Raw genomic sequence first — 25,099 nt, 5'->3', positions numbered from 1 at the left:
TATTCAAAAGCATATTCTTCAAAACTCTCTGCTGTAGTATGACACACAGGAGACTATTGATGTGTGTGGTGAGTTTGGTAGTAATAAGTGATTGAATACAGTCATGTAGAATAAGGCATTAAGTGTTTTATAATGACTAATAAAGAGCCAATATACTGCTAATATGCATGTTAATGAACAACTATTTGATGGTTAATTTGTGTACCTTAATATAAAGTATTACCAATTGATTAGAACATATTGTATTGACCAGTTGAACAGAAGGTGTATGATAGGATCAGGATGTAAAATAAACGGTCCACTAAACAGAGTAAAAGCCAGTACTGGTGTAACTCTGAGTAAAGTCTATTTCCAGACACAAGCAAGTGTTCTGCTCCAAATCTAAATTAGGAGAAAGACGGTCCCAGAGACAAGCCATGAATAAGAGGCTGGCAGGTATTTCTTTCATAAATTAAAGATGCCATGCTTTGACCTGGCTTGTCTTTGCACTGTGACTCCCAGCAGGCAGTAAAGTACTTCTTCAAAACTTTCTATAATCCAATTTTTCACATCTCGCCCGGGTAAAGTCATTATGCTCTGGTGCCTGCCCGGTCCTTGTGTAACTAATGGTGCCAATCTCAGTGTGTGGGATGGGGTGTGTGTGTGTGTGTGTGTGTGTGTGTGTGTGTGTGTGTGTGTGTATGTGTGTGTGTGTGTGTGTGTGTGTGTGTGTGTGTGTGTGTGTGTGTGTGTGTGTGTGTGTGTGTGTGTGTGTGTGTGTGTGTGTGGCTTTCTGGGTACATGAAGGGTTGGATAGATATAGCCGTTGGTGGTGCTTGGTCTAGCAGAGCTGAGACAGGGATTAAGAGGTAGGGTGCCTTCATAAACCACTTTCTTCTGACTGTTTGAAATATAGTCTGCACAGTGAAACACACAGCAGCTAGTCCCTTTGTACATCACTAAGTATCACTTGTTTCAGGAAGTGGAGCTAAACAGACACGGAGTAGAGTGCTCATTGCAGCTCTGGTCTTTGCAAAGTAGCTATTAAGAACCTATGAATCAAAGAGCTCTTGGTTTAAGATGAACATACGTTAAACTTTTAGCACTCTTAGTGCTAATAACATGCTAATCTCTCTGAGCTATAGGGAACACACATTGCACAAATCCGTCCCACTGAAAGAAACATATTGAAAGCCAGTGCTTTGAACTGAGTCTCCCTCTGGACAGATGCAATCTACTTTAACGCTTTTCAGTTTGTTTTGTGTTGCAGCGTTTTCTCTCTTACTGTTGCTCACTTTTAGATAAGGCTACAAGCATCTTCTGGACTGGACTGTGTTGGCCCATTTTCAGTTCACTTCAATACAGTTGAGGGCAGCTGAGAGAAGTTAATTTTAGCTTTATCAGTTCAGTTAAATAAAGCTTATTTCTTTGTATACAGTCCATGATAAGACCCATTGAGAGTCCTTGCCCGTCTGATCTAATAGTAAAAGTTGAGCCACTTTAAGAAACTATGACCTCCTTTCTGTCTCTCCATCTGCTACCCGGTTTCCTCACCCTTAACTTATCTCTCTATGAACTTGCTTTACTTTAAAAAATATATATTACTTTCATTGATTTATTATCACAGCTTACTGGGACAGAGCCTTCTTTAATGATATTACTGACACCTGTGCTTTTCTTACTATGACAAGTTCATTTATGTGTCTGCTTTGAAATAGACACACGAGCAGTTTTACACAGACATGTAACAATGAAATAAGAGATGAAATTATTATTATTTTTGTAAGGTAAGGTAAGGTACGTTTATTTATATAGTACATTTCAGACGCAGAGGCAATTCAAAGTGCTTTACATGATCATTAACACATGATAATAGAACAGAGAGGAACACAATAAATAAACATAATGGAATAACAGTTTCATAAAAACAATGCATTAATGAGATACAAAATTATTTAAAAACGACATTGTAAATACGATAAGTGCTAAAACAAGTTAAAAGGCTTCTGGGTAAGCAGCTGTAAAAAGTAGTGTTTTTAGCCTCGACTTAAAAGAACTCAGCGTGGGTGAAGACCTCAGGTTTTCTGGAAGTTTGTTCCATTTGTGAGGAGCATAAAAACTAAAAGCAGCTTCGGCGTGTTTGGTTCTGAGCCGGGGAACAATGAGTAAGCCCGCCCCCGATGATCTCAGAGCTCTGGGGGGCTCGTAACAGGGCAACATGTCAGACATATATTGGGGTCCCAAACCATTTAATGCTTTATAAATTAACAATATCATTTTAAAATCGATTCTGTAAGCTACTGGTAGCCAGTGCAGAGATCAGAGTACTGGGGTGATGTGTTCTACTCTTTTTGTTTTGGTCAGGACTCTGGCAGCGGCGTTCTGGATTAGTTGTAGTTTTCTAACCGATTTTTTACAGAGACCTGTAAATACACTATTACAGTAATCAAGCCTGCTAAAAACAAAAGCTTGAACTAGTTTTTTTCAAGGTCTTGTTGAGACATGAATGTTTTAAGTCTGGCTATGTTTTTCAGGTGATAGTGTGTATAATCCTCTTGATACATTGACAAATGTACATGTGTTCATTTATAAAGTGTATACTCTTCCACTGCTTATACATCAGGCTCTGATGGAGACCTTTCTGTGTTAACGGTTAAGAAAGAATGACTTTGAGTAAATGTCTAAAAGAGCATTCCTTGAATTCATATAGAGACGACATTAAGTATTGTGTGCATGTTATTCATAGCTAAGCTTTTGCCAGAAGAAACATAACATGCTTATAAGTGGACAACCTGTCACACGTCTTACCTGCTTTCATGCTTACTTTCTCAATAACAGAAGCATGCACAAATCTAAACAGCACTTTATGGTTAAGGAAGGTTCACTGAGATGTGACCCAAATTCACACAGTGACAGCAAACATCCTTCCTCACATGGTTCCTCACATCTGTTGAACAGTCAGTCTATTTTCCTTCCTTTATTTCTCTTCAGCCAGCATTTATTTTTGTCTTGATCTCCAAAGGTGGCAGCAATGTTAGGATTATTACATGCGCTAATTTAGTTTAGGCTGTAACAACTCGAAGAGAAATGCAGCAGCACTGGCCGTTATGATTTCAGCTTCAACCCAAAGGATTAATGTCATTTGTGAGGTTTGGTCTTCTTTTTTGTGGTTCCAAATTCCTTGTTTGCTGTTGATGAGACATCAAACTGCAACACACACACACACACACACACACACACACACACACACACACACACACACACACACACACACACACACACACACACACACACACACACACACACACACACACACACACACACACACACACACACACACACACACACACACTTCTCAGAGGAAATGGTGGAAGAAAAGAAGGACAAGAATACAGCCTGGCTGAAACCCAAACACACAAACAATTTGATAGGATGGAAGGCATAGTGATGCAATAAAAGCAGCTTAAATCAGCCAATCCTCTCTCTCCGTCCTGCCTCCCAATGTCCCAGATCCAACTAAAACTGTTTAGGTTTCGCCCCAATTAACAAATAGGCAATTTAGCTTTGACGGGGGAAATTCTCATCAAGAATATGCAGTCAAGAATGGCAAACAGCTGTCAGCAGCTTGTACCCTCCAGCTCTACTTTCCATAATTGAGTCAGTAATGTAGCTGTTTTCATCATAATTCCATCACTCTTAATCTTTCATCCACCAGTAGAGGAGGCCGTGTGAATCCCTGCTGTCAGACCGTTTGATGACACAACACAATTAGAGCAAATACATCAGTGAAGTTATCAGCTGCTTGTAAAACAAGAACCGTGTTGCCCAAAACAGTGAGGGGGGCTTTGAGTGAGATGAATATGCTTTGCATCCATTCAACTGAATGTGATCTGTCACGATAGTCATCCCAGCTGTGGTGCTCCCAAAGCAATTTATTCGATGCCACACTATAACAGATGACACCACTGGAACCGTTGGAATGGAAAGAAAGAAATGGGCTTGCAAATAGTTCTAGTTTTATCTCCATTATAGCTTAATATTGCAGTGTCATTGATGTGGAACACACACAGGCACGCTCACACAAGCGTCTGCGTGCATGGGTACATGTGCGCACGCTTACATTTTCCAGCCCAAGGTTTTCACTATAGCCACATAATTAATGGTCTGTTAAATTGAAGACATTAAAATGGCGAGCAGTTGTAAAAGGCCACCAGGAACAACGAGGGGATGGTTTTTCCAAGAACACACATATTATTATAAACCAACATGCACGCATGCAGCAAGGGCAGTGACTCCCAACTCCAGGGTAGGTCGAGAAACAATAGGAAAGTCACCCCCTCTCCTCAATTAGCATAACACTGAAATCAAACAAACAAGAAAAGTCATACAAAAGTATAAATACAGCACATTTGGATACGGTTACTCCCACATTAACCACTCAGCTGTATCTGATTGGTTGCCATGTTGCATTTTGGGTGGGTCGTTTGTGTGGTGAGGTTAAAGGCTATGTATGTAAGTAGGGCTATCTTTAGACTGACAGTTGTCCTGAGAGCAGGATGTGAATTGAGCTCCATGCTGTATTCAGCCCAACCCCCGAGGCCCTCAACCACCACTCGTCTCTCTCCTCAGCACGCTATCTTAGATTTGCATCATACATTCTCACGTCTCCTTTTGACAGGTTCTTTTTTGTATCTCCTGCGGGCTCTTTAGCATCGTAATGTATAGGTTTCCTTGGTAACAGTGCACCAAAAATGAGGGAGGTAGACGGCGAGAAAACGAAAAAGAGGGAAAACGAAAGCTAAACATTGAGATCTCAGGTCTCCAGGGTCATGCTCATAATTGGCCCAGAGTGAGAGGTCGAAACATCACCCATCCCCCCTTTTCTCTCTCAATTCTCTCCACCTTTCCATCTGCATCTCCCCTAAATCTCCAGTGGCTCTGGGCCTGCTGATAAATCAGTTGCTAATCAATAATTCAAACCTATTCTCAGCAGGGGGAGAAAAGGGGGGAATAAGATGTCTGGCGGAATAAAAGAGAAAGGAGAGATAAGACAAAGCCCTGTTGTGTTTTAACAGAGAATACATATTAGGGGCGGGTTATGAACATTCATTACACATTCAAGCCGTGCCACTTCTCCCTGAGCACCCAGTTTGCATTGGGGTCTCAGGTGAGATGATGCCATAGTTGGGGGAGCTCCAAAAGTCAGAGCTGTGAGTTTGAATTTATTAAGCAGTCACCTTGCCATAGTGACCCACAGTGTGCATAAACACATTATTTTAAACACTGCAGGCTGATGTGTAATCGACTTTTGTTGATTAGGATGCTACCTGTGGCTAAGGTAGGAACTGTCAGTATACGCTCTGCTGTGGATCAGGGCTTTTCAGGCATGGCAATCAACACAGTCTAGGTCAAGACCACAATCAGAGCTGAACACCAGGGGCCATTTGACAGCACAAGCAGAGTACGCAGACACACACACCCATTCTACTTAATTATGTCGACCTGCATGACCTTCAAAAAGAAAAGAATAAGGGCCCAGAGACAATGTAAGACGGGGTTAAGACCTTCATTTCTGAAATCACACAAGTTATTTGAGCTGTGGCGTATGATCACATACTGTTAGAGCTTTCTGACCTCCATTTACCCCTTTCACAACAGCGCCAGAAAGAAAACAAATATCCCAGCACATGAACCCTTTTTCAAATTGACTAAACTAAAACATTAACTTTCTTTAAAAATAAGTTATTTTGTGTATATTAAACAAAAATGCTGAGTGTCATAGAGCAGAGCCCTTCTTTGATGTGTTTGGCTGGTGTCTGAGCAGAAGCTATTAATCAATGGTCATGTATTATTATTATTTTTTAATTTTTTTTTAATTGAACAACTACCTGCTACGGATTAATCTAACCAGGTCCTAATGCCACTGAAGTCACTGAATTTTCTACCTATGGCCACGTCCTTCCAGATCCTGCTGAACCATTTCATCTAGCAGATTTGAAATGATTATACAAACTATTGAGATGATGCCCTGGGGACCTGCAGTAATATATGAGGCTTTGATTCTAGGACACCATTTGGCTTGTATTCATTCAAAAATAGACTTGGATAACCACTGTCAACATCTTATTTTTTACAGTCATCGATGTGTAAAGCTGGATGTCATAGTGAACACTTTCGTCAAACCCTTGAGCACATACTGGTACAGCTCAGTTTAAATCTACTTTCCAAATAAATAAAAATTTACTAAGAAGTCGACAAATGAATGCTGCTGGTATCTGTTTGCATTTGGTGAACACACCTGGTACACACACAGACACCACATTCTGTATGTGTGTAGATAATTCACACAGGGATACGATCTTATTCTTCCGCCATTTGTGCCAGTTAAAGCAAATAGAAAAATAAAAAAAGTAAAGTGCTTCGGATCCCAATGATGTGCATCACAGTCCAGAGAAGCTTATTGAAAACCTAATAGCCAGGGAGGAAAAGCGAGAGTGAAGAAAGTGAGAGAGAAAAGAGCCGTGACCATCCACTCTATTCCTGCTGGCCTATCCCCTACATCAACCTGGTAGTGCCAAGGAAATACAGTTCATTATCATTGATCACACTCGACTCCGCACTCACACAGATGCATCACTTCAGGGGACATTACATTGACTGACATGCATTTCCTGGAGACTTATCCTAACCTTAACCATAACCAACACATGCCTAACCCTAAACCTAACCAAGTCTTCACCCTAAAATGAATGATTCCCCTCATGGGGACCTCCAATTTGTCCCCATAAGGGAAGCCAGTCCCCATACGTGACTGTGTAAACAGATTTAGGTCCCCACAAGTATAGTAATGCTAGGCCACACACACACACACACACACACACACACACACACACACACACACACACACACACACACACACACACCAAAAGAGACACCCCAAACAGATGTATGTAGCATCTGTAACTTCTAAAATGGAAAGCTCATGCCAAGAACGGCTTTCATATTTCACATGTTACCAGTTTTATATCTACTCACCAGGGAACCAGCAAGACAGAACAGGATTATACAGTAGCAGTAACCCTCACAGCCAGGTCTGCTGGCCTGATGGCATACAGTGTTTTATTGCCATGCAATTTGCCTCGGCTGCTGTAGTTATTTTTAATTACAGCTGTGTGATTCACTATTGCACTATCAAAGTTATGGGCCAAGACCTTGTGTTTGTGTGTTATTGTCAGCACACATGCACATGTAAATTGACGAGGTGGGAGAGAAGTACATTGATAGACACCCAGCATCTCTACACTCATGAATATTCAACAGGAAATGTGAATGTTAGTGCTTCCATAAAGCAAATTTGTTAGCAGTAAAAGCAGAGAGGAAGAAATAACAGCTGAAACCCTTTGTTATGTGTGGGAGTTGACGTGATGCCTGCCAAAGGATAATGTCACGCCTTAAGAGATAACACTTTTCAGGAGGAGGCACTCTGCTTTTCTGCTAAAACTTTCTTGGAAGCACTTTGTTTGAACTCGGTCTTCTTTGAAAACTTCACTACAAAAGATGGTATAGTCTCTAGCTATGTCATCAAAAGAGTAGAGTAAAAGTGGGCAGTGTGATGTAGGATGTTACACACTGTAGAGTTATATTTGTATTTATTCATGTTAGCAAACTATGGATAAGCTGAAAATGAGAATAATTTGGGTAAAACTGTGAGCTGGATATGGGGCCTGTTGACATGTGTTTTTGAGGACAAAGGAAGATGGGGGAAGGTGAGAGCATGTCCTGATTTGCATTCAACTTAGAACGAGCTACAGTGGTTGTGATATTAAGGGAGGTCCCTTGGGTTTCTCTGGTGCTTATCAATAGTAGCAGTTAAGTGAATACTGTTCAAACAATACCTGTGTTTGTGTTTTATATTGATTTCTCTGTTTTATCCTTTCATAAATGTAAGGACTACAAATGGCTATAAACATTCTGGGCTGGTTGGAGTAAACAGGGTTTTATGGCTCTGTGGGGGAGGTGTAGGTATGCAGGCTTTGAGACCTTTTGTTGGAAAGTGAGCCTGTTTGGTTTCCTGCTGCGTTTCCTGCTGCGTTGCGTCTCCCAATGAGAGGACCTGAAAAGATGACCAGCTGACCTAACACCAAACCCCTCCTTCTTACTCTGGTATATATCCGGTGGATCCCTGGCGTTCGGCCTCTTCTTCACATGCTGCCCTCGGGTGAAAGTAGCTCTGCAGTATGCGGACCAGAGCAGGAGTAAGCCGGCATTACTCCTTAAGCATTGCAATATAACTGTAATATATCATGTTGTATTGTAATGATTGTATTGCATTGTCATATTGCCATTAAAGTAGATTATTGTTAACGGTTACTTTGTAGATATGGATTCCTTCCTGTATTATAACCAGCTTCATAGGAACGCGCGGAGATTTGAAAAGCGGATCAGATATCCCTTCAAATCTCCAACAAAATGGTGACCCGACGTCTAGAGATAACGAAGCTGAGGAAGAATTCAGACGCTTTCAAACATCTCAGACAATCAGCAGGACTCTGCAACTTTGCAAATAAGGTAAGCAGACGATGAAAGTCGCCTGTCTGTAATTGGATACGCTAAAACTTTAGGATTGTCTGTAGGCGTTTCACAGTGTTTTTATAGTTTAAATGGAATATACAATGCATATTTTACTATGTTAGGAAAGTTATATACAAAACGTAAACGTGGATCGACAGGTAGACGAAAGTCCTGCGTGACGTAAAATAGAGCAGTTTGGCGCGGATCTGCAGGTAGAATATTCCTGAGTGGCGTAGAAATGGTGCAGTTTGTTATGCGAGGTTTGATTCCTGCACGACAAAACCTGGAAACTCGATAAATCAGATCGAGTCGCCGTTTAAAACTGGGGTTTAAATAACAGACCAATGCTAAAAGCTTAAAGCCAGAGGTCTGTTATATATTAAACCAAGGTAGAGCGTTTCCCTTTGTCTGGAAACTTCTGCTGCTGCCATCTAGTGGCTGAAAGGGGGTATCACACCCTTGAAACTTCTGCTGCTGCCATCTAGTGGCTGAAAGGGGGTATCACACCCTTGAAACTTATGCGAGCTTAGAGTTTAATCATTACATTGCTGGCCGGTATTGTTTGGTAAACTGGTACAAAACAATAAGGGATTGAACATTTTTTACAACGACAGCACCAGGAGATGAGTAAACTCAAGAATCTGTAGAGTGTAAATACATTGTGCAAAACACATTTTACACTCGAACTGTTTGCAAATGTAGACTATATAAATAAATGTTCAGAAAGAAGACATAGGCCTACACTTGATTCAAATTTCATTACTGTGATCCGATTGGTGTGCCCTGCAGGTTTACTATTGTTCGAAGTAACAGTGGGATTTAAAATGAGAGAAGATATGGAGATGTTCTTTCATAGTGTGTGGAATATGTGATGCTGGAAACATGTAAGTATTTCAGAGTTGTGTTGGGTAAATATGTAACAATGGATGAAACAATTTTTGGAGTGAGTTTTTGTAATATCATAAGTAGACATTAATTATGTTGATTACATGGCATTTAACAACTAAGACAGATAGTATGATTAGAAAGAGACAGAGTGGAAAGGGTTGGATTTATTTAACATCAGTGTGCTAGACTTCTTATAGGTAATGTGTACCGGGACCTGGACTCCCCCTCTGAGTTAGAAAGGCTTTGATCCCGACCCTCCAAGCAGACAACGAGACCTAACCCAACAGGAGACTCCTCCTTCTCCATCGTACAGACAGAGAACCAGAGCTGAACCAACAACGACCTGAGGCATCCAGAACCAAACCAGCATGCTGACATACAGAGAGATACTCTCATCGGTCCCTCAAACAGGACATGAAGTTCCAAACTGCGCCGCGAGATTTGGCACAATAGACATGAGAGCAGAATCCGCCCTCCATAAAAACAGCAGAGAGACTGTAAAGGAGGAGTGCAACAACAGTGGCATGATGGGGCTGCAGATGTGACTGGGCCAATGGCGGCCTACAAAAGTTACAGCGGATGGATTCAACAGCTGATGGACTGAAGAGAAGACAGAATCAGAGGAGTTGGCATGGTCGATTAGAAGTGAGGAGGCCGGGGTCACGGCTTGAGAAAACCAGGGGAGGAGGAAAGGAGAACGGGAATGAGTGAGTTACACATAAACACACTTATTCACGAAACGCACATTTAAATAACTTGAATTAACTTCATAAATACGTAAAGACAGAAAGATTTATTAATCATTTGGTAAATTAAAAATAGCAGTAAAGAGGAAACTATTAAAGTAAAATGATAATCATCCTAAAACACACTGACAGAGTAGAACCATATTCTTCAATATTTTCATCATGTTAACGATTCATTCTTTAAGACATTTTTATTCACGTGTGAATAAAGTAGCGGTCTCATTGGTTACAATATTGATCACCATTAAAAGGATAGTTTTAGGAACCACTCTATAGGACAAATCTTTGTTTGTATTAATGGCTAGTGCCAAGCCACATATTAAATTCCAATCTAAAGTGTTGATTTCACCATTGTGGCATAGTTATTACCAGACTTCGGTTTTAAATCCTTGATAAAGGAGGGAGTAATTGTTGCATGTTCGGACACCCAAGGTTCCACACACTGCTAAAGAGTTTAACATCGTTTTTTAAGTAGACCAGAATTATAATGAGCTATGAAATGCAGAGCGACACAGATCCTAGTAATGTTTTGACTCAAGATAATAGTTATTGTACAAAAGTTTCTGAAATAGATCATTAGACATTTTAATTAGTAGTGGTACTCGAAGGAAGTGAGTTTTGTACCAAGTTTCAGGAAAAGTGGGAGGCGGAAGTCCCAATGACAAGTGAGAATCATCTTGAAAATTATAGTTGAAATCGTGACATATTTTTGTAGACAAAGGATACTGGCCTATGCTGAAATGTCAAAGTCTCTGCAGAGCACGACACATGGCCAAAAAAGACGGAGACCAACTGACCTTTGACCCTGACCGACAGTGTAACTTGACAAGGCACTGTGGATGACTGACTCTGGGGTGAACCTGACCAAACTTGACATGACAACCAGACAGTGTGAGTGTGAATGTATGCCGGCATGTGATCAGTGTAACTGCATGATTCTAAAACAATAACTAACCAAGCATGTTTTTGGACTAACATATTATTTTGGAGCTCCAAGGGAAACGAGAGGTTTCCTAAAAATTCCACAAAAAGGGGAAACCGCACATGTGATATTTTCCTCTCACATGAGTTGGCGGTTTGCAAATGTAAAACTACAATCTGAAGATTCTGTTTCTTTTAGGCCTGAAGGACGGAGAGGAACACTTCTTTTCACTGAAGTGTTCACTGTGGAAATAATGATAATAATGTTCGGTTATGTCCCTAACCAATTACCTGACAGTTTTTGTTCCCCTCCCATTACAGGCTTTTGTTACACATTATTTCATGTGTAAAAGGGGGGAGTGAGTATAATGTATAAATCTCAACATGGCTGTAAAATTCACAATTTAAAATTTTCTTTTAAGGATTGACAGAAACCTTCCGCCCCAACCCAGATGTTCAAACTGAGCATTGAATGTAATTAACCTGCTCCATATCGGGGGATAAGATACTGTTTGATGAATGTTGAGATGTTTCTAAATATTGATTTGAATTATAACAGGTAACAAAGAAGCAGTGGCCAAGGGGCTACTGTGAGACCGAAGAAGTTGACCTGTGATAATTAAACAATTTTGTAATATTTTAACAGACATTAGAGTAACTGAGGTTTGAAATGTAGAAAGAACATATTACAGTTAAAGCTAAAACATAGTAATGTAATGAGACAGAATTTAATTTAGACAACATCATGTAACTAGCCTGGTAGAGGAGTAAAAGCCATAGACTTTATTGTTTAGGTCATTATGGGGATATACATTTCATCTAAATGTATAATAGAAAGACATTTGATGACAGTTTGTTGGAATTCTCTATTCATTTTTTCAGCGTGATAATATCTAAGCACTGACAGGTAAGAGCAGTATCACCAGGAAATCATTCACTTTGTTAGCATCGTGATTTTGGTTGTTTTTGAATCCATAACATTAGTGTGTTTCTTTGCCAGAAACATTAGCAGTTCATATTATATTTAGATTTTAAATAGGATTTCATTTAAAAATAAACACGGATGTTTGTCAGAAATTCAGAGCTATTGAAATATGTTATTTAGTTTACCTAAAGATGTTGAGGTTCTTATTTAGTTGGCACAGTCCAAGTATTAAGATTCTGAAGCTGCACTGGCAGATAGGAGGTCTACAATTAATTTGGAAAACCTGTTCACAGACGGCTGTTGTTTCAAGACACCCCACCAAGAGGCTCCAAGTGGGTCAAAACAGCTGAGCGTAGGCTTGAGGGAGTTGTATCAGATTTCTCCACACAGGTCACTGGCGCCAAAAGGGGGACCCGAGAAGCACGAGGACAAAGTGGCTCAACCCCAGGCTCTCCGACCCCGACCGAGTGACCCAGCGGACCTCTTATGCCGTCTGCCTGGGAGAAAAGGGGGACAGCTCGTACCACGGGAGCCAGTGTGCGGCGGGGAAACCACCTACTAGGACCAGGGGACGACATCAGGACGGACGTGGCCCTGGCAGACGTGGACTACTCGGAAGCAGCAGACTGGAGGAGCAGGACCCTGGAGACATCCTTACAGCAGACGACCCGGAAGCCGCCATCAGCGGGCCGGAGGACGAGGAGGAGGAAGACATCTCTCTAGCAGGCAGCCCAGAAGCTGCCGTAAGCGGATTGGGTGACAAAGACACGGCAAGCCAGGACGGCACAGGGAACTTGTCGAGGCAGCAGAGGAGTCTACTTTGCTCTGATCAGTTCTACCCGTGAAGGGAAAGCTGCATCTCCCCCTCCCTATTAGCTGTCCTTGTGGGCTATTCCTCCGAGGGGGGGGGGCTGATGATTCTAGCACTCAGCTACCCCCTCATGGTTCCTTCACTGCCATGGAAAGTGGTGTTCTGTCTCCATGAAGGTTTCAAGTGCTCTAAATACCAGCTTCGGATGGATTTACGGACACAGTAGAAACAAATGACAGTGGGTATATTTCAAAATGCCTTGTCTAAGTTTATCTCTGGAGAAGGAGATAAAAAGGGGGATTTGTAGAGTTATATTTGTATTTATTCATGTTAGCAAACTATGGATAAGCTGAAAATGAGAATAATTTGGGTAAAACTGTGAGCTGGATATGGGGCCTGTTGACATGTGTTTTTGAGGACAAAGGAAGATGGGGGAAGGTGAGAGCATGTCCTGATTTGCATTCAACTTAGAACGAGCTACAGTGGTTGTGATATTAAGGGAGGTCCCTTGGGTTTCTCTGGTGCTTATCAACAGTAGCAGTTAAGTGAATACTGTTCAAACAATACCTGTGTTTGTGTTTTATATTGATTTCTCTGTTTTATCCTTTCATAAATGTAAGGACTACAAATGGCTATAAACATTCTGGGCTGGTTGGAGTAAACAGGGTTTTATTGCTCTGTGGGGGAGGTGTAGGTATGCAGGCTTTGAGACCTTTTGTTGGAAAGTGAGCCTGTTTGGTTTCCTGCTGCGTTGCGTCTCCCAATGAGATGACCTGAAAAGATGACCAGCTGACCTAACACCAAACCCCTCCTTCTTACTCTGGTATATATCCGGTGGATCCCTGGCGTTCGGCCTCTTCTTCACATGCTGCCCTCGGGTGAAAGTAGCTCTGCAGTATGCGGACCAGAGCAGGAGTAAGCCGGCATTACTCCTTAAGCATTGCAATATAACTGTAATATATCATGTTGTATTGTAATGATTGTATTGCATTGTCATATTGCCATTAAAGTAGATTATTGTTAACGGTTACTTTGTAGATATGGATTCCTTCCTGTATTATAACCAGCTTCATAGGAACGCGCGGAGATTTGAAAAGCGGATCAGATATCCCTTCAAATCTCCAACAACACATACACACTCACACAACACTTGTGGGTATTCTGAATCCGTTTTTAGTGAGGCTGAGGTCAAAGTTGCAAATATCGTCTGTCTCTGGATCCCTTTAATAAAGCACTAGAGAAAGGATGATATAATTAGACCATACACAAATCAAAAGATTCAATGTGACAATATGAAAACAGTTTTCTTATTATTTCTCGTGATCAAATAACATCTCCTTACAGCTCTTTCCTTCATTTCTGTCTTCATGTCAAACATGACAAAGCTGCTCCTCCTCCTCTCATACAAAGGCTGTAATCTTTCCCCAACACTAGACCCACTAACCTGTAACTCACAGGTCAGAGCGTGCAGCTGTGTCTGTGTGTGAAGAGGCATGCATGAAATAGTGTCTGTGTCTCTGTGAGGTTGCATCCGCCAGTGCTGCCGGCTCAGTTATGGCCTGGCCTTTTCAGGGTCAATGTTCAGTTCTGAGCTCATTACCCTTGTTCAGAGTGATTATGGTTGCATGCGCTTGGTTCCCGGTCTGTCCTTTTCTAAAAAAAAAACATTATGACCAACGAAGAGGCCTCCTTCATAAATCACACACTGTCCACGGAGCTGCATTAATCATCAGCTCCATCCGGAACATGGTCCCTCCTCACGGCCAGTTGCTGACAATCACAATATGTCTGGACCGAGTTCTGTGTCTGACCAATCGAAACGCTTCTGTGCCAGGTCAGTTATAGGTCAACTCTTCAAACAACCATCCCGTTGAGACAAAAAACAAGCTTGAATGTGTCTCGCAGTACAAACAAATCATTAGACAGACAAGGCTTCCTGCCAACGCTTGTCATTCTCTGGGGCTGATCGGGGTTCTGACAACGATCCAGCCCTACTGTCTGGACTAGTTAGGCTGCAGAGGGAAGAGGGAACAGAGGCTTTTCGATCAATACAGGCTCATTATCTGTTGCCTTCTGTCCCATAGAGATGAGTCCCACTGCTAGGCCCGTTGATAAGGAAAGCGCACCACAATTCAATTAGGGGATGGCCGAGATGCCAAAAGAGGTTTGATCAAAGCACTCTGCCTTGCTAATTAGCACACTCAGCGGTTCACAGGGGCTATTTTTACATCTGAGGAGCAGAGCATGTTGTTTTGTTAATGGTAGTTTTACCCTGTAATGGACTGGGAATAACCTGGCTCATTGTCAATGCATAGGTTTCAGCCAAGGGAGAGAGGGCGGGCCCCCTGTGATGCTCCACACACACACACACACACACACATGTATATTCATGTACACATAAACACACACCATTAAGACGTGATGACCTTTCCAAAGGTTATGCAGGGTTTACTGCAACCCCCTTTTGCAGGTTAAACTCAACAGAAGTGTGTGTGTGTGTGTGTTTGTGTGTGTGTGTGTGTGTGTGTGTGTGTGTTTCTTCAGACAGGAAGTGTCAGGTCATACAGAATAAGTACCAGGGGGAAATAAAGCTGTTTCCAGGAGTCTTCAGGGACTTTTTAGGCAGCCCACTGACAGCTTTATAAACCTCTTAACAAATGGCCGACCTCCTTCTCTCTAATGAGGCAAAGAGGTCCGAAAGGCAAGGGAAAACAGGTGTGCCCCTCAAGGTGGGTTGAAACGCCTGGCGTGTTTGTGAGTGTGTGTGTTCAGAGAGAGACATCATTTTAACAAGAGAGCAATTCTGAGGCCATTGTGACCTATAGTCACAAGCAGATTGTCAAATGTTCCCTTTTCTCACGCTTTAATAAATTGACAGAGCTGACAACTTAAAGAGACACAAATTCTCAACATCAATTTTGAACATGAGGCAGGAAAAGCCAGAGGTGGTAGGAAGTCATTCAAATGACAGCAAGACAGAACTGAGTCAAATTCTTGTCTTTATCGTTTCCCTCTTAAAAAGCATTTAAACTGTAGGCATGGGTCCATTTTGAATGAACAGCCTCCTGCATTTTTTGTGTATGAACTTGAGACAGTGTGTAGCCAGAAACAAGTAACTCTCCGCAAGAACTCTGAAGGGGTTATGCGATGTTGGCTTAGGGGAATTCAGTATTATTAAAGGGGAGGGGCTGGGGTGAGTCGTTTATTTTTAAGACAGTTATGACTGATACCGACTGCCCTCTTCCTATCAAACGCTTTCCTTCCGTTATGTCTTCCATTTTTCTTTATTTCTGGATTCACTCATGCAATACACAATACATCGACATTTACTCAGAGGGCTTATGGTGTGAGTAAGCTCAGTTTTAATACCACCATAAATAACATTGTCACACCCTGTCAAGTAAACTCTACCCAGGGATGGTGGCAGAGGCAGGCTGGCCTGTGTGTCAATGTGAAAGCATCATCTGAGACTGCACAGCTACCATCAGTAAAATGTCACAATCCACACTTCACTGATCAGAAACTGAAATGCTTTGTGGATCAACACCCCCCATAATACAGCCGGTTTGAGGTCTTGATGAACAAAGTCCTTAGATGGTTAGTTCAGAGAGGGGATTTATGTATTATGCGACTTTTTTTATGTTTTACATCATGAGGCGGCAGCAACTCAGAATACTAATCTGAAATGCAGACATGGGCTTCGAATAATTAGCTTACCCCTCACAGAACTACATGATGGTGACTTATGGTATTACCATTACAATATTCAAAAGAGCAAATCGTTACATTTGTTAAATGCTATTCATGATGCATCACTGAGCACAGTGCACCCCCCATACTGTGCCAATACTTAAGGCTGTAAGAGCTGAGGGGAGCTGTGTCCTAACACCAACAGCTCTATGTTTTCTCTCACAACAGTGAATTCAATTTCCCCCACTTACTTGAATTATGGAAACAAACACATTAATCCAGGGTCAAGATATGAAGTATAATAGAAAATTAAAAAAACGAGGAGACTTCTTCTTAATGTGAGTTACAGAACTTTTAAAAGGTAGTACATAAAACATGTCCTGCTCAGTTTGTCAACATGTGATACTTTAATGACAACGTGGGCCACTTCACAGTTAAAAGACAGAGATATTTCATTGTAAGGTAGCCTATTATATCCTTCAACATATTTTACAGTAACACTTAAATTAAAACTTGAGATGAAGTGTGGTTCAACTCACCAGCTGTAAAGTGCAGAAAAAGATAAGAGTGCATCGTCCGCTGCAGCAGCCCATTGTGTCAGCGGTGAAAACGTGACTCTGTTTCGGGAGAAAATGACTTGAAAGCGGGTCTGAGGAGCTCTCAGTGTGCCGACCAGACTCAGTCCTGATCCAGGCACCAGGGTCCCATACTCCTCCGGTATTCCGGTGTTTCTATGCTGAGCCAAAAACACGCGGCAGATTCGCCCTGGCTGCTCCGGGTCTGTTTGTTTTTCCTCAGCTCCTGCCGGCCGGCCGCACTTGAGGTGACTGGCTGGGTGGGGGGCGGGCGGGGGGGGGGGGTGTTTGGGGTGGGAGGGGGTGTTTGGGTAGCCAGCCGAGGGGCGTCAACTGGTTTCTGCTGGCTGCCTGTGGTGCGACAGGAGAGAAAGTGCACGCCCGGTAATTCAAAATTATTTAAATAAGAGGCAATCAATTAATTTCCATGGAGACCTAATACACATCTATTAGGCCAATGTAAAAGGCTTGATTCCACAGATAAAGCAATTAAGCCTATAAGCCAAGTTAAGGTATTTGCATGGGGGCATGTTTGAGAATCATACTAGGCTTCTGTTTTTTGTTTTTTTACAACTAATGTCACTGTCCCAGTCTGAGGTTTATTTATTTATTTAGCGTTTTTTAGCTTGTGTGCTGAGCAAAGATCACACTATATACATCAGGGACATCGGGTTAAATCAGCTGCTATAATGTTGATGCTGCTGATGGAGGACAGGCGCCACCGTGTGACTATATGATAAGACGCACCCTGTCAAGTTTTTCACTGCATAGGGTCATTATTCAAAATGGAAGCCAATTTTTTTTATCACTTCTATTACTTCTATGAAAACTCTCATATTTGGTCACCATTTAGAGGGTTTTTACAGTGGCAACAATATTAATAAAATAATATAATTATTTCAGGTCCCAAGTATATTGGAGACTTCTCCAAACGATAGGTTTAATCTTATTGAGGTACTTTTCTGGTTAAATCATAATTTGTTATCCATTTTTAATGCAATTTATAATAGGATAATTCCCTCTTTCGCGCTGCGCCTCTGAAAATCATTCTCGCCATGCCTTTCTTTTCTTCACACACACTTTTTGTTTGAAAACAACTCAGTCACCCTCTTCCTCTCGGAGTGCATAGAGGCAGGTCCCGCCTCTCTCTCTCTCTCTCTCTCTCTCTCTCTCTCTCTCTCTCTCTCTCTCTCTCTCTCTCGCTCATCTCTCTCTCTCTCTCTCTCTCTCTCTCTCTCTCTCTCTCTCTCTCTCTCTCTCACACCAGCTTGATACATCTTTTACGTGTCTGCGGACTGAGTGAGGGAACACTTCACATCTCATTTCATCACACACTCCTCCGCTGAGCTCCTTTAAAGGCAGCGGTCCTCTCCTCTCTTTCCCTCTCATCTCATCTCCTTTCCTTTCCTTTCCTTTAATTTCCTTTCCTATCCTATCCTATCCTCTTCTCTTCTCTCCTCTCCTCCCCTTTTATATCTTCTCTTCTCTTCTCTTCTCTTGTCTCTTCTCTTCTCTTGTCTCTTCTCTTCTCTTCTCTTCTCTTCTCTTCTCTTCTCTTCTCTTCTCTTGTCTCTTCTCTTCTCTCTCTTCTCTTCTCTTCTCTTCTCTCCTTTCCTCTCCTCTCCTCTCCCCTTTTATCTCCTCCCCTCTCTTCCACCGTCCCACACCGCCCTGCCCACCTGCGTCCAGCCGGGCCCAGGAGGAGCTCCTCCCCCCCATTGCCAGAAATAACCACAGGGTATTAATGGAAGCTGACTAGCAAGCACGAATTGGGCTTTTTTCAGGCTGCTCTTTCATCATGAAAGTGAACAGTCTGAAAACATCGTGATCAATTTGAAGTAGCTTGCACATCACCCCAACCCCCCCCCCCCCGCTACATCTGTGTGATACCCTGTTTGTCTGTGCTCTACTTTAACTCCTGTCATACATTTTAGATAAGCATTCTTAGGTTTTTACTTTGTTATATGCACCCGATCAGCATCCTGCAGTATTATTACACTTTGGCTACACGTGGGTTTATGACTGTGCTTATGACTGTCATACAAATGTTTACCTTTTGGAGACTGGAAAGTACAAATGTTGCCAATGGAGAGCTTTAAACTACAGTCAAGCCATTTGGGCTGCATTTTTTAACAATCATCAATAATCGTCCCTGGAGGTCCACTTACAGCCTTTCTGTGGAGCTTTTTAACCATACTATACCTTTTTCCATCAGCAGGTGAAGATGTGGGCTCAGGGTCCACTTGCTTCCTATAAACCAACACAAAAAGAAGTCACAAGTGCTTGCATGTCAAGACAATTTCCAAAGGCCAAATACTACAGTTAAACACCCTTAAAAAACGCTCTGTTTGGGGTTGTATTTATCAATGTATTATTTTCAATTTTAAGAATGAACATTTATTATATTCAACCATTATTTCTGCTTGTGATGATGAACTATTGATCTTGCTACACACAACTCACAACGTTTAACTCCTAAGACAGTGTTCAAAAACACAGTTTGTCTGAATTACATGAGGTTATAAGGTTGGCACCAGCATGTCGAACATAAATGCAGGAGCAATTTTATGTGTGTAGTCAGTGGCGTTAACCAATTTGTTTATAATGGATGTCGTGTTTTACGGTTACACATGAAACCAGTAAGTGCAATAGCTGCTAGTAGAATACATTAGTGACTGTGCTGAACGTCTTGCAAGCACGAGGCTCACTCATTCACAACTGCATTTCTTATGAGAACATGTTTTCTAAATGTGTGCCATAGAAATGTCTGTGCGTGTGTATCTGGGTGGGTAGGTGGGTGGGTGGGTGGGAGGGAGACTCAGAGAGAAAAGCCAAGGCTGAAATAAGGTCACTGTTACACTTCTATTGGAGCCTTGATGGAAGTTCTCCTTGTGTTCCAGTTTTTGCTCAACACCTCCTTATCGAGTGACTGCGAGTGTGCGTGTACGTGTGTATATGTGTGTGTGTGTGTGTGTGTGTGTGTGTGTGTGTGTGTGTGTGTGTGTGTGTGTGTGTGTGTGTGTGTGTGTGTGTGTGTGTGTGTGTGTGTGTGTGTGTGTGTGTGTGTGTCTAGAACACTTCTTTCATGACAAGTGTGTCCAGGCCCTCAGGGGCTGTTCTCCCCAAAGACACTAATGTGAAGTGACAGGACAGCCAGTGGTGAGCTGCTCTGAGGGGACCTGCATTGTGGTGGAGACCCAAGAGTCTGGCTAGTAGGTGGACAACAATAGAGCAAAGACCTCAAAAGGACAAGCCTTTATTTCTCTCTGAAAGCGTCTTAGGCTGTCGCTTCTAGTTCCCACTCTCTCTGCCTTTCCCTCTGTTACTCTTTTTCTTTCTCTGTTTCTCTTGTCATACTTTTTGGCGCTCAAATAGCCCAGCGAAAATTCTTCATGCAGACACTGTCTGTTTCACTATTATCTTACAGCCAATTCCTCATTTTGTGAGGCTGACGAAGACATGACAGCAAACTAGATTGTATATTTTCTTACACTTGCAGCATTCTGAATGACTCTCCCGAATAATTGCGGTGAAACAGTGGTTTGCTTACACTACAGGCATACAAAAGATGTCATTACTCATGCTGAAATACTGTGTGTCACCTAGGGAGCTGCTGTGCAACAAGGAAAACACCTAATATTTGTCATTGGTGCACCTACAGTAACACCTACTGTGGCAAATAATACATCATAACCTTAAATCAGCTGAATGAGCTGCTCCCTTCAGCTCTAAAATACATTTATCAACACAAACTACCCTACATACTGTAGCTGAAAATTACAGCTACCACCAGCTGTCCCACAAGCATATGAATGTTTCTTTATTTAGGCCCATACTCATAAAAGTTTAAGATTATGCATGTGCCCTTGGAGGCAGAGTCTCGTCTGATTTTTCTTCACTATTTTGCCATGAAGAAAAATCCTAGACTTGATGAAGAATAAATACAGAGGCTATTATGAGGAGCATGTCAATAATTAATAATGAGATTATGCTTTGGTGAAAATACTGGTCCCTAGAATCGCTTTTCAACATTTCATGTTATTCTAACGCTGGCCACTTGGAGGCACTCGTCTATGAGGTCAGTTTTATTGAATGGGTGCCTTTACAGCTACGTCAAGCCAGACACAAACTTGGAAAACACAGCATATAAAGTAGGTTTCCTTCAAAGTAAAAGCATATAGTTAGTTGGATACTCCCCCCATTACTGTATCTAACTATAATGGCCTATAACCTAAACACAGTCTATGTCCTAGAATAGATGCACACGTTGAATAGGAAAAATAACAAGGAAAGCAGAAGCTCTCTGGGGGAGGATAATAATGTGTATTGCTTTATACACATAAGGTGAGGAAATTATAACCCCACATTCAAAACCAATTTAAGATTTGGAGAAGTAGAGCTTAATTATGTGTAGGCCTTCAACTGATGCACTCTTTGTTGTTTAAAATGGGCCAAATAGCTGACGTGATGCTGATGTGTCAAACTATTCATCGGACAATAAAGCTGTTTTATTATACATAATACCATGCAATTCCAGAAAGGCTCCACCTAAACCACTAGCGGGTGCAAATATTCAATAAAATAAATGTGGCCTGAGCTAAGGTGGCTAACAACATGTTGGCTAACAATTGATGCAAAATTGAACACATTGCTTGTTAACAATGAAGCATACCTGTGAAGTCTTTTTTCTAGAGAAATGTTGAATGTAAGTCGAGTTTTCACCTGAAAGCCCATTTTCGTCTACGAAGCCATATAACATTATGTCTGGTTCTTGAGGGCTGCATGTCTTCGCTGGTGTAAGGTTGTGATGGTTGTAACATTGTAACACAGGCCTACTTGTGTTCCTGAGAACACTGACAAGAGTTAATATAAGCTAAGTGAAACAGATTTACATTACATGAAGGTCTATAAATAACTTCATATGATTTAATTGGCTACATATAGCCTACATATTATGAATTAAATAAACACTCACTTTTATTTATTATTTTTACAATATGTATACCTTGCTGAAGGTAGCCAACGTGTTTTCTATTGTCACTAGAATGTATAGAACAAAACCCTACACATAGCAATGAATTAACACAATACAAATAACACTGTATTCAAATATTTGACCAAACGTTGACATAAGTAGAAAATCAAGAACACTTTTAATAACTTTTTTTAATTCCATTTATTTTTAGCCGTTTTTCTCAAATGCTATTGTGGTTTATTGATAACATTTCCAGCGGGCTGATATTCAGTTTTAATCGTATTATTTTATCCAAACTTCATTAGGATTATTTTATTTGTTTATTAGTGTTTTATTCTGAAAGGCATACTGGAAATTGATGTTTTCATTATTTTGTATTGACAGTTGTTTCAGTCACATGGTGCTGTTTTACCGAGAGCTGATGGAGCCAGATGAGAAAGGCAGGAGGCGAGCCCCTCCGGTTGCGCGTCAGCATCCCCTCAAATAGGAATCCGCTGCTGTCACTTCTGCTCTACATACTGAGAGACGGGTGACTGTTACCCTGAAACAACAATCTGAAGGCGAATTTCACTTGACATGCAGCTGTTTTTGCATGTGATGCCAAAGAAGAAGAGTCAGGGGAGGCTGTGAGGAGGCTGGCGCTTCGCAAAGAATGATAGTGAGGATCCAGGCGTGCTGTCCCAGGAGAACTCATCTGAAGAGCTGGCCTCGAGAGACCGGGATGCTCGTCTAACGCACCGGGGGGCGAGTGAGTACAATGCATCTCCACCTCTTTCATTTCGGTTTTACTTTGGTGACATATGGCAGTTTTGGACCGTTCAGCGCGCCCGTCCCTCTTTATCGCCTCTGAAATATTTCCTGCTCAATCCCACCTGTCTGATCAATCATTCATAGGCTTCTTAGTAAAGTGCAGCATAACGGGTGGGTCAGCGATGTGTGAAAGTTACCATGCTAATTTGGAAACGGTGCACTTTCCCATTGCACACACCCGCAACTTAATGCATGCACGCATCAAGGTTTAATATCATGCAGTGCCTTACAGTGGGTGATTGGGAGGTCGATCATGTTCCCTTTAAAGTTTTGATTAGAGTGAGCATGTGTTGCACACTGCGGCCACTGTGTCGTTGCAAGGCTAATTAATAAAGCCTTTGTGAGGGGCTCTCCTATCACAGACACTCATCATTAATCCGCTGATGGCCCGGAGGGCGTGGGTTGCTGCTGTAGCCTATATGATGATAAGAGAAAGGCACCAGTCCTACATAGCAGGGCTGATTAATTATGGACTCAGAAAATGATGAACTCAGAGACTGTAAGGTGCAAGAGAGCAGACACATGCATGTCAAACAGAAACAGGGGCTTAATATCAATTTGATGTTTAATCTTCCGCTAATAGGTGACATTGAGGAGGATTTTTTGCAAAAAATGCAAGTTCTGTCTGTGAAGATACAACCATTATAGCTTTCTGTCTTAAAATTAGTGCTTCTAGAACTATATAGAACAACTATGGTATATCTAAAATAGTCTGCAATACATGTCTCACCTGTAATAAGATCGGAGTGAAGCCCTGCGGTGCTGCTCAATGTGTGGGTGTGAGGAGAACTTCTCAAGCAAGCTCAGTGCATGTAGATGAATGAAATCCTCTTACTATGCAGCAAGGGTTCCCATCTCCATAGTGTGTGTGAGTGGGTGTGTGTGCATGTATGTGTGTGTATTTCACCTCATTACACTCATTGTGTTGACTTAAGCAGGAGGGTCACCCCTGAGGCCCATTCTCCTGCCTTATTGAGAAGTGATGCCCTGAATTACACCACACTAGCACTGATTGCAGGGGCAGGGGCACAATGGGAGAAGCATTGCAGTTCAGGTTAGCCTCACTGTTTGACTGAAACATCACAAATGTATGTGACGTATGTTTCCAGGCATAGATAAGCCACTGCATTACACAATCACCAGTATGAAACTGTCCCCCACTTACTGCAAGTGCATGTTGTTGAGAGGTGCTTAACTCTTGGATCTCGTATATTTCAAATTTGCGATTGAGCTCCAGCTTTGGGCAATTATGTTCACAGCCTGCCCACGCACACTTTGCACAGGAGCTCCTCTATTCTTGGTTGTTCTACAAACTGACAAAAAAAATCTCCCTTACAGCTTATGTACTGCATTTCTCCCGAGGCGTTCTCAATATTCTCCCTTTGTATGTATTAAACATCAAGCATGTCGAACTGCAGGCGCGGGGCCGAGCACTTTAAGGCAGAGTCAGCCTTCTGTGGAGGGTGACAGAACAGTCAGATGGCCCCCACAGGGCACAGAACAATTCCTGCTGCTGATGCACCCAAGGCGACAGGACTGGAGCGCTCCTTCCTCCTCCCTCCCTCCTTCCCTCTATCACTCGATCCCTTCCTTCACTTCCACCTTCCATCCCATCCTCCCTTCCCACCTTCATCTCATTGAAAACACTCTCTTGAGTTCACTTGCACACCTGCACCGCGGCTTCTGTGCACTGTCTACCTCCCTCTCTTCTTCTCCTACTCAGGCATACATACCCGTGCGAATGTTGTCTCTTTTATAAACTCACATGCAGACCTTAAGAGTGATATTTAGGAGTGGCTGTTAAGCTTATACATTATACCTGCTCTCATCAGTATAATTTTCCATGTACATATCTTCCTTACATCCAGAATAATACACCTATACAATCTAATGCAGTCAAATACAATTGTTCTTAAATAAAGTTTGCATTTTGTTGCTTGTAAGTTTCAGTGTTTCTTACATTATCACAGAGGGGTTTAATAAGATTATAGGATTACATTACATGTCACTTGTTAGAAGCTTTTATCCAAAGCGACTTACATACATTCAGTACTGAGGACAATCCCCACAGGAGCAATTTGGGGTGCAGTGTCTTGCCCAGGGACACAACGACATGCTGACTGCAGTGGGACTCGAACTTGCTACCCCCTGATTCAAAGTTCAGCACACTATACCACTGAGCCACAGCCTCCCATTGGATTACCAGCT

General features: G+C 42.0%; 2 protein-coding genes across 6 annotated transcripts in view; one reads left to right on the top strand and one right to left on the bottom strand.

Annotated features, from left to right (window-relative positions):
- The window catches only part of nkain4 (sodium/potassium transporting ATPase interacting 4), a 49,456-nt gene extending 32,082 nt beyond the window's left edge, over positions 1-17,374 (bottom strand). For 2 of the 3 annotated variants that reach the window (XM_034207468.1, XM_034207469.1), the window contains exon 1: positions 17,071-17,374. In XM_034207468.1, coding sequence (XP_034063359.1) covers positions 17,071-17,124 — 54 coding nt within the window. In that variant the 5' untranslated portion in view covers positions 17,125-17,374. The remainder of the gene's footprint in view (positions 1-17,070) is intronic. The other variant, XM_034207467.1, reaches the window with a different exon arrangement.
- A 5,125-nt stretch (positions 17,375-22,499) lies between these two features.
- LOC117540734 (collagen alpha-1(I) chain) overlaps positions 22,500-25,099 on the top strand; it is a 34,587-nt gene continuing 31,987 nt past the window's right edge. For all 3 annotated transcript variants that reach the window (XM_034207535.1, XM_034207536.1, XM_034207534.1), the window contains exon 1: positions 22,500-22,829. The gene's annotated coding sequence lies outside the window, so the exon portion shown is untranslated. The remainder of the gene's footprint in view (positions 22,830-25,099) is intronic.

The sequence above is a fragment of the Gymnodraco acuticeps genome, unplaced genomic scaffold (assembly GCF_902827175.1).
Source record: "Gymnodraco acuticeps unplaced genomic scaffold, fGymAcu1.1, whole genome shotgun sequence".
NCBI lineage: Eukaryota > Metazoa > Chordata > Actinopteri > Perciformes > Bathydraconidae > Gymnodraco > Gymnodraco acuticeps.
The sequence above is the reverse complement of the archived record's forward strand: the minus strand, read 5'-3'. Positions and strand labels throughout refer to the sequence as shown.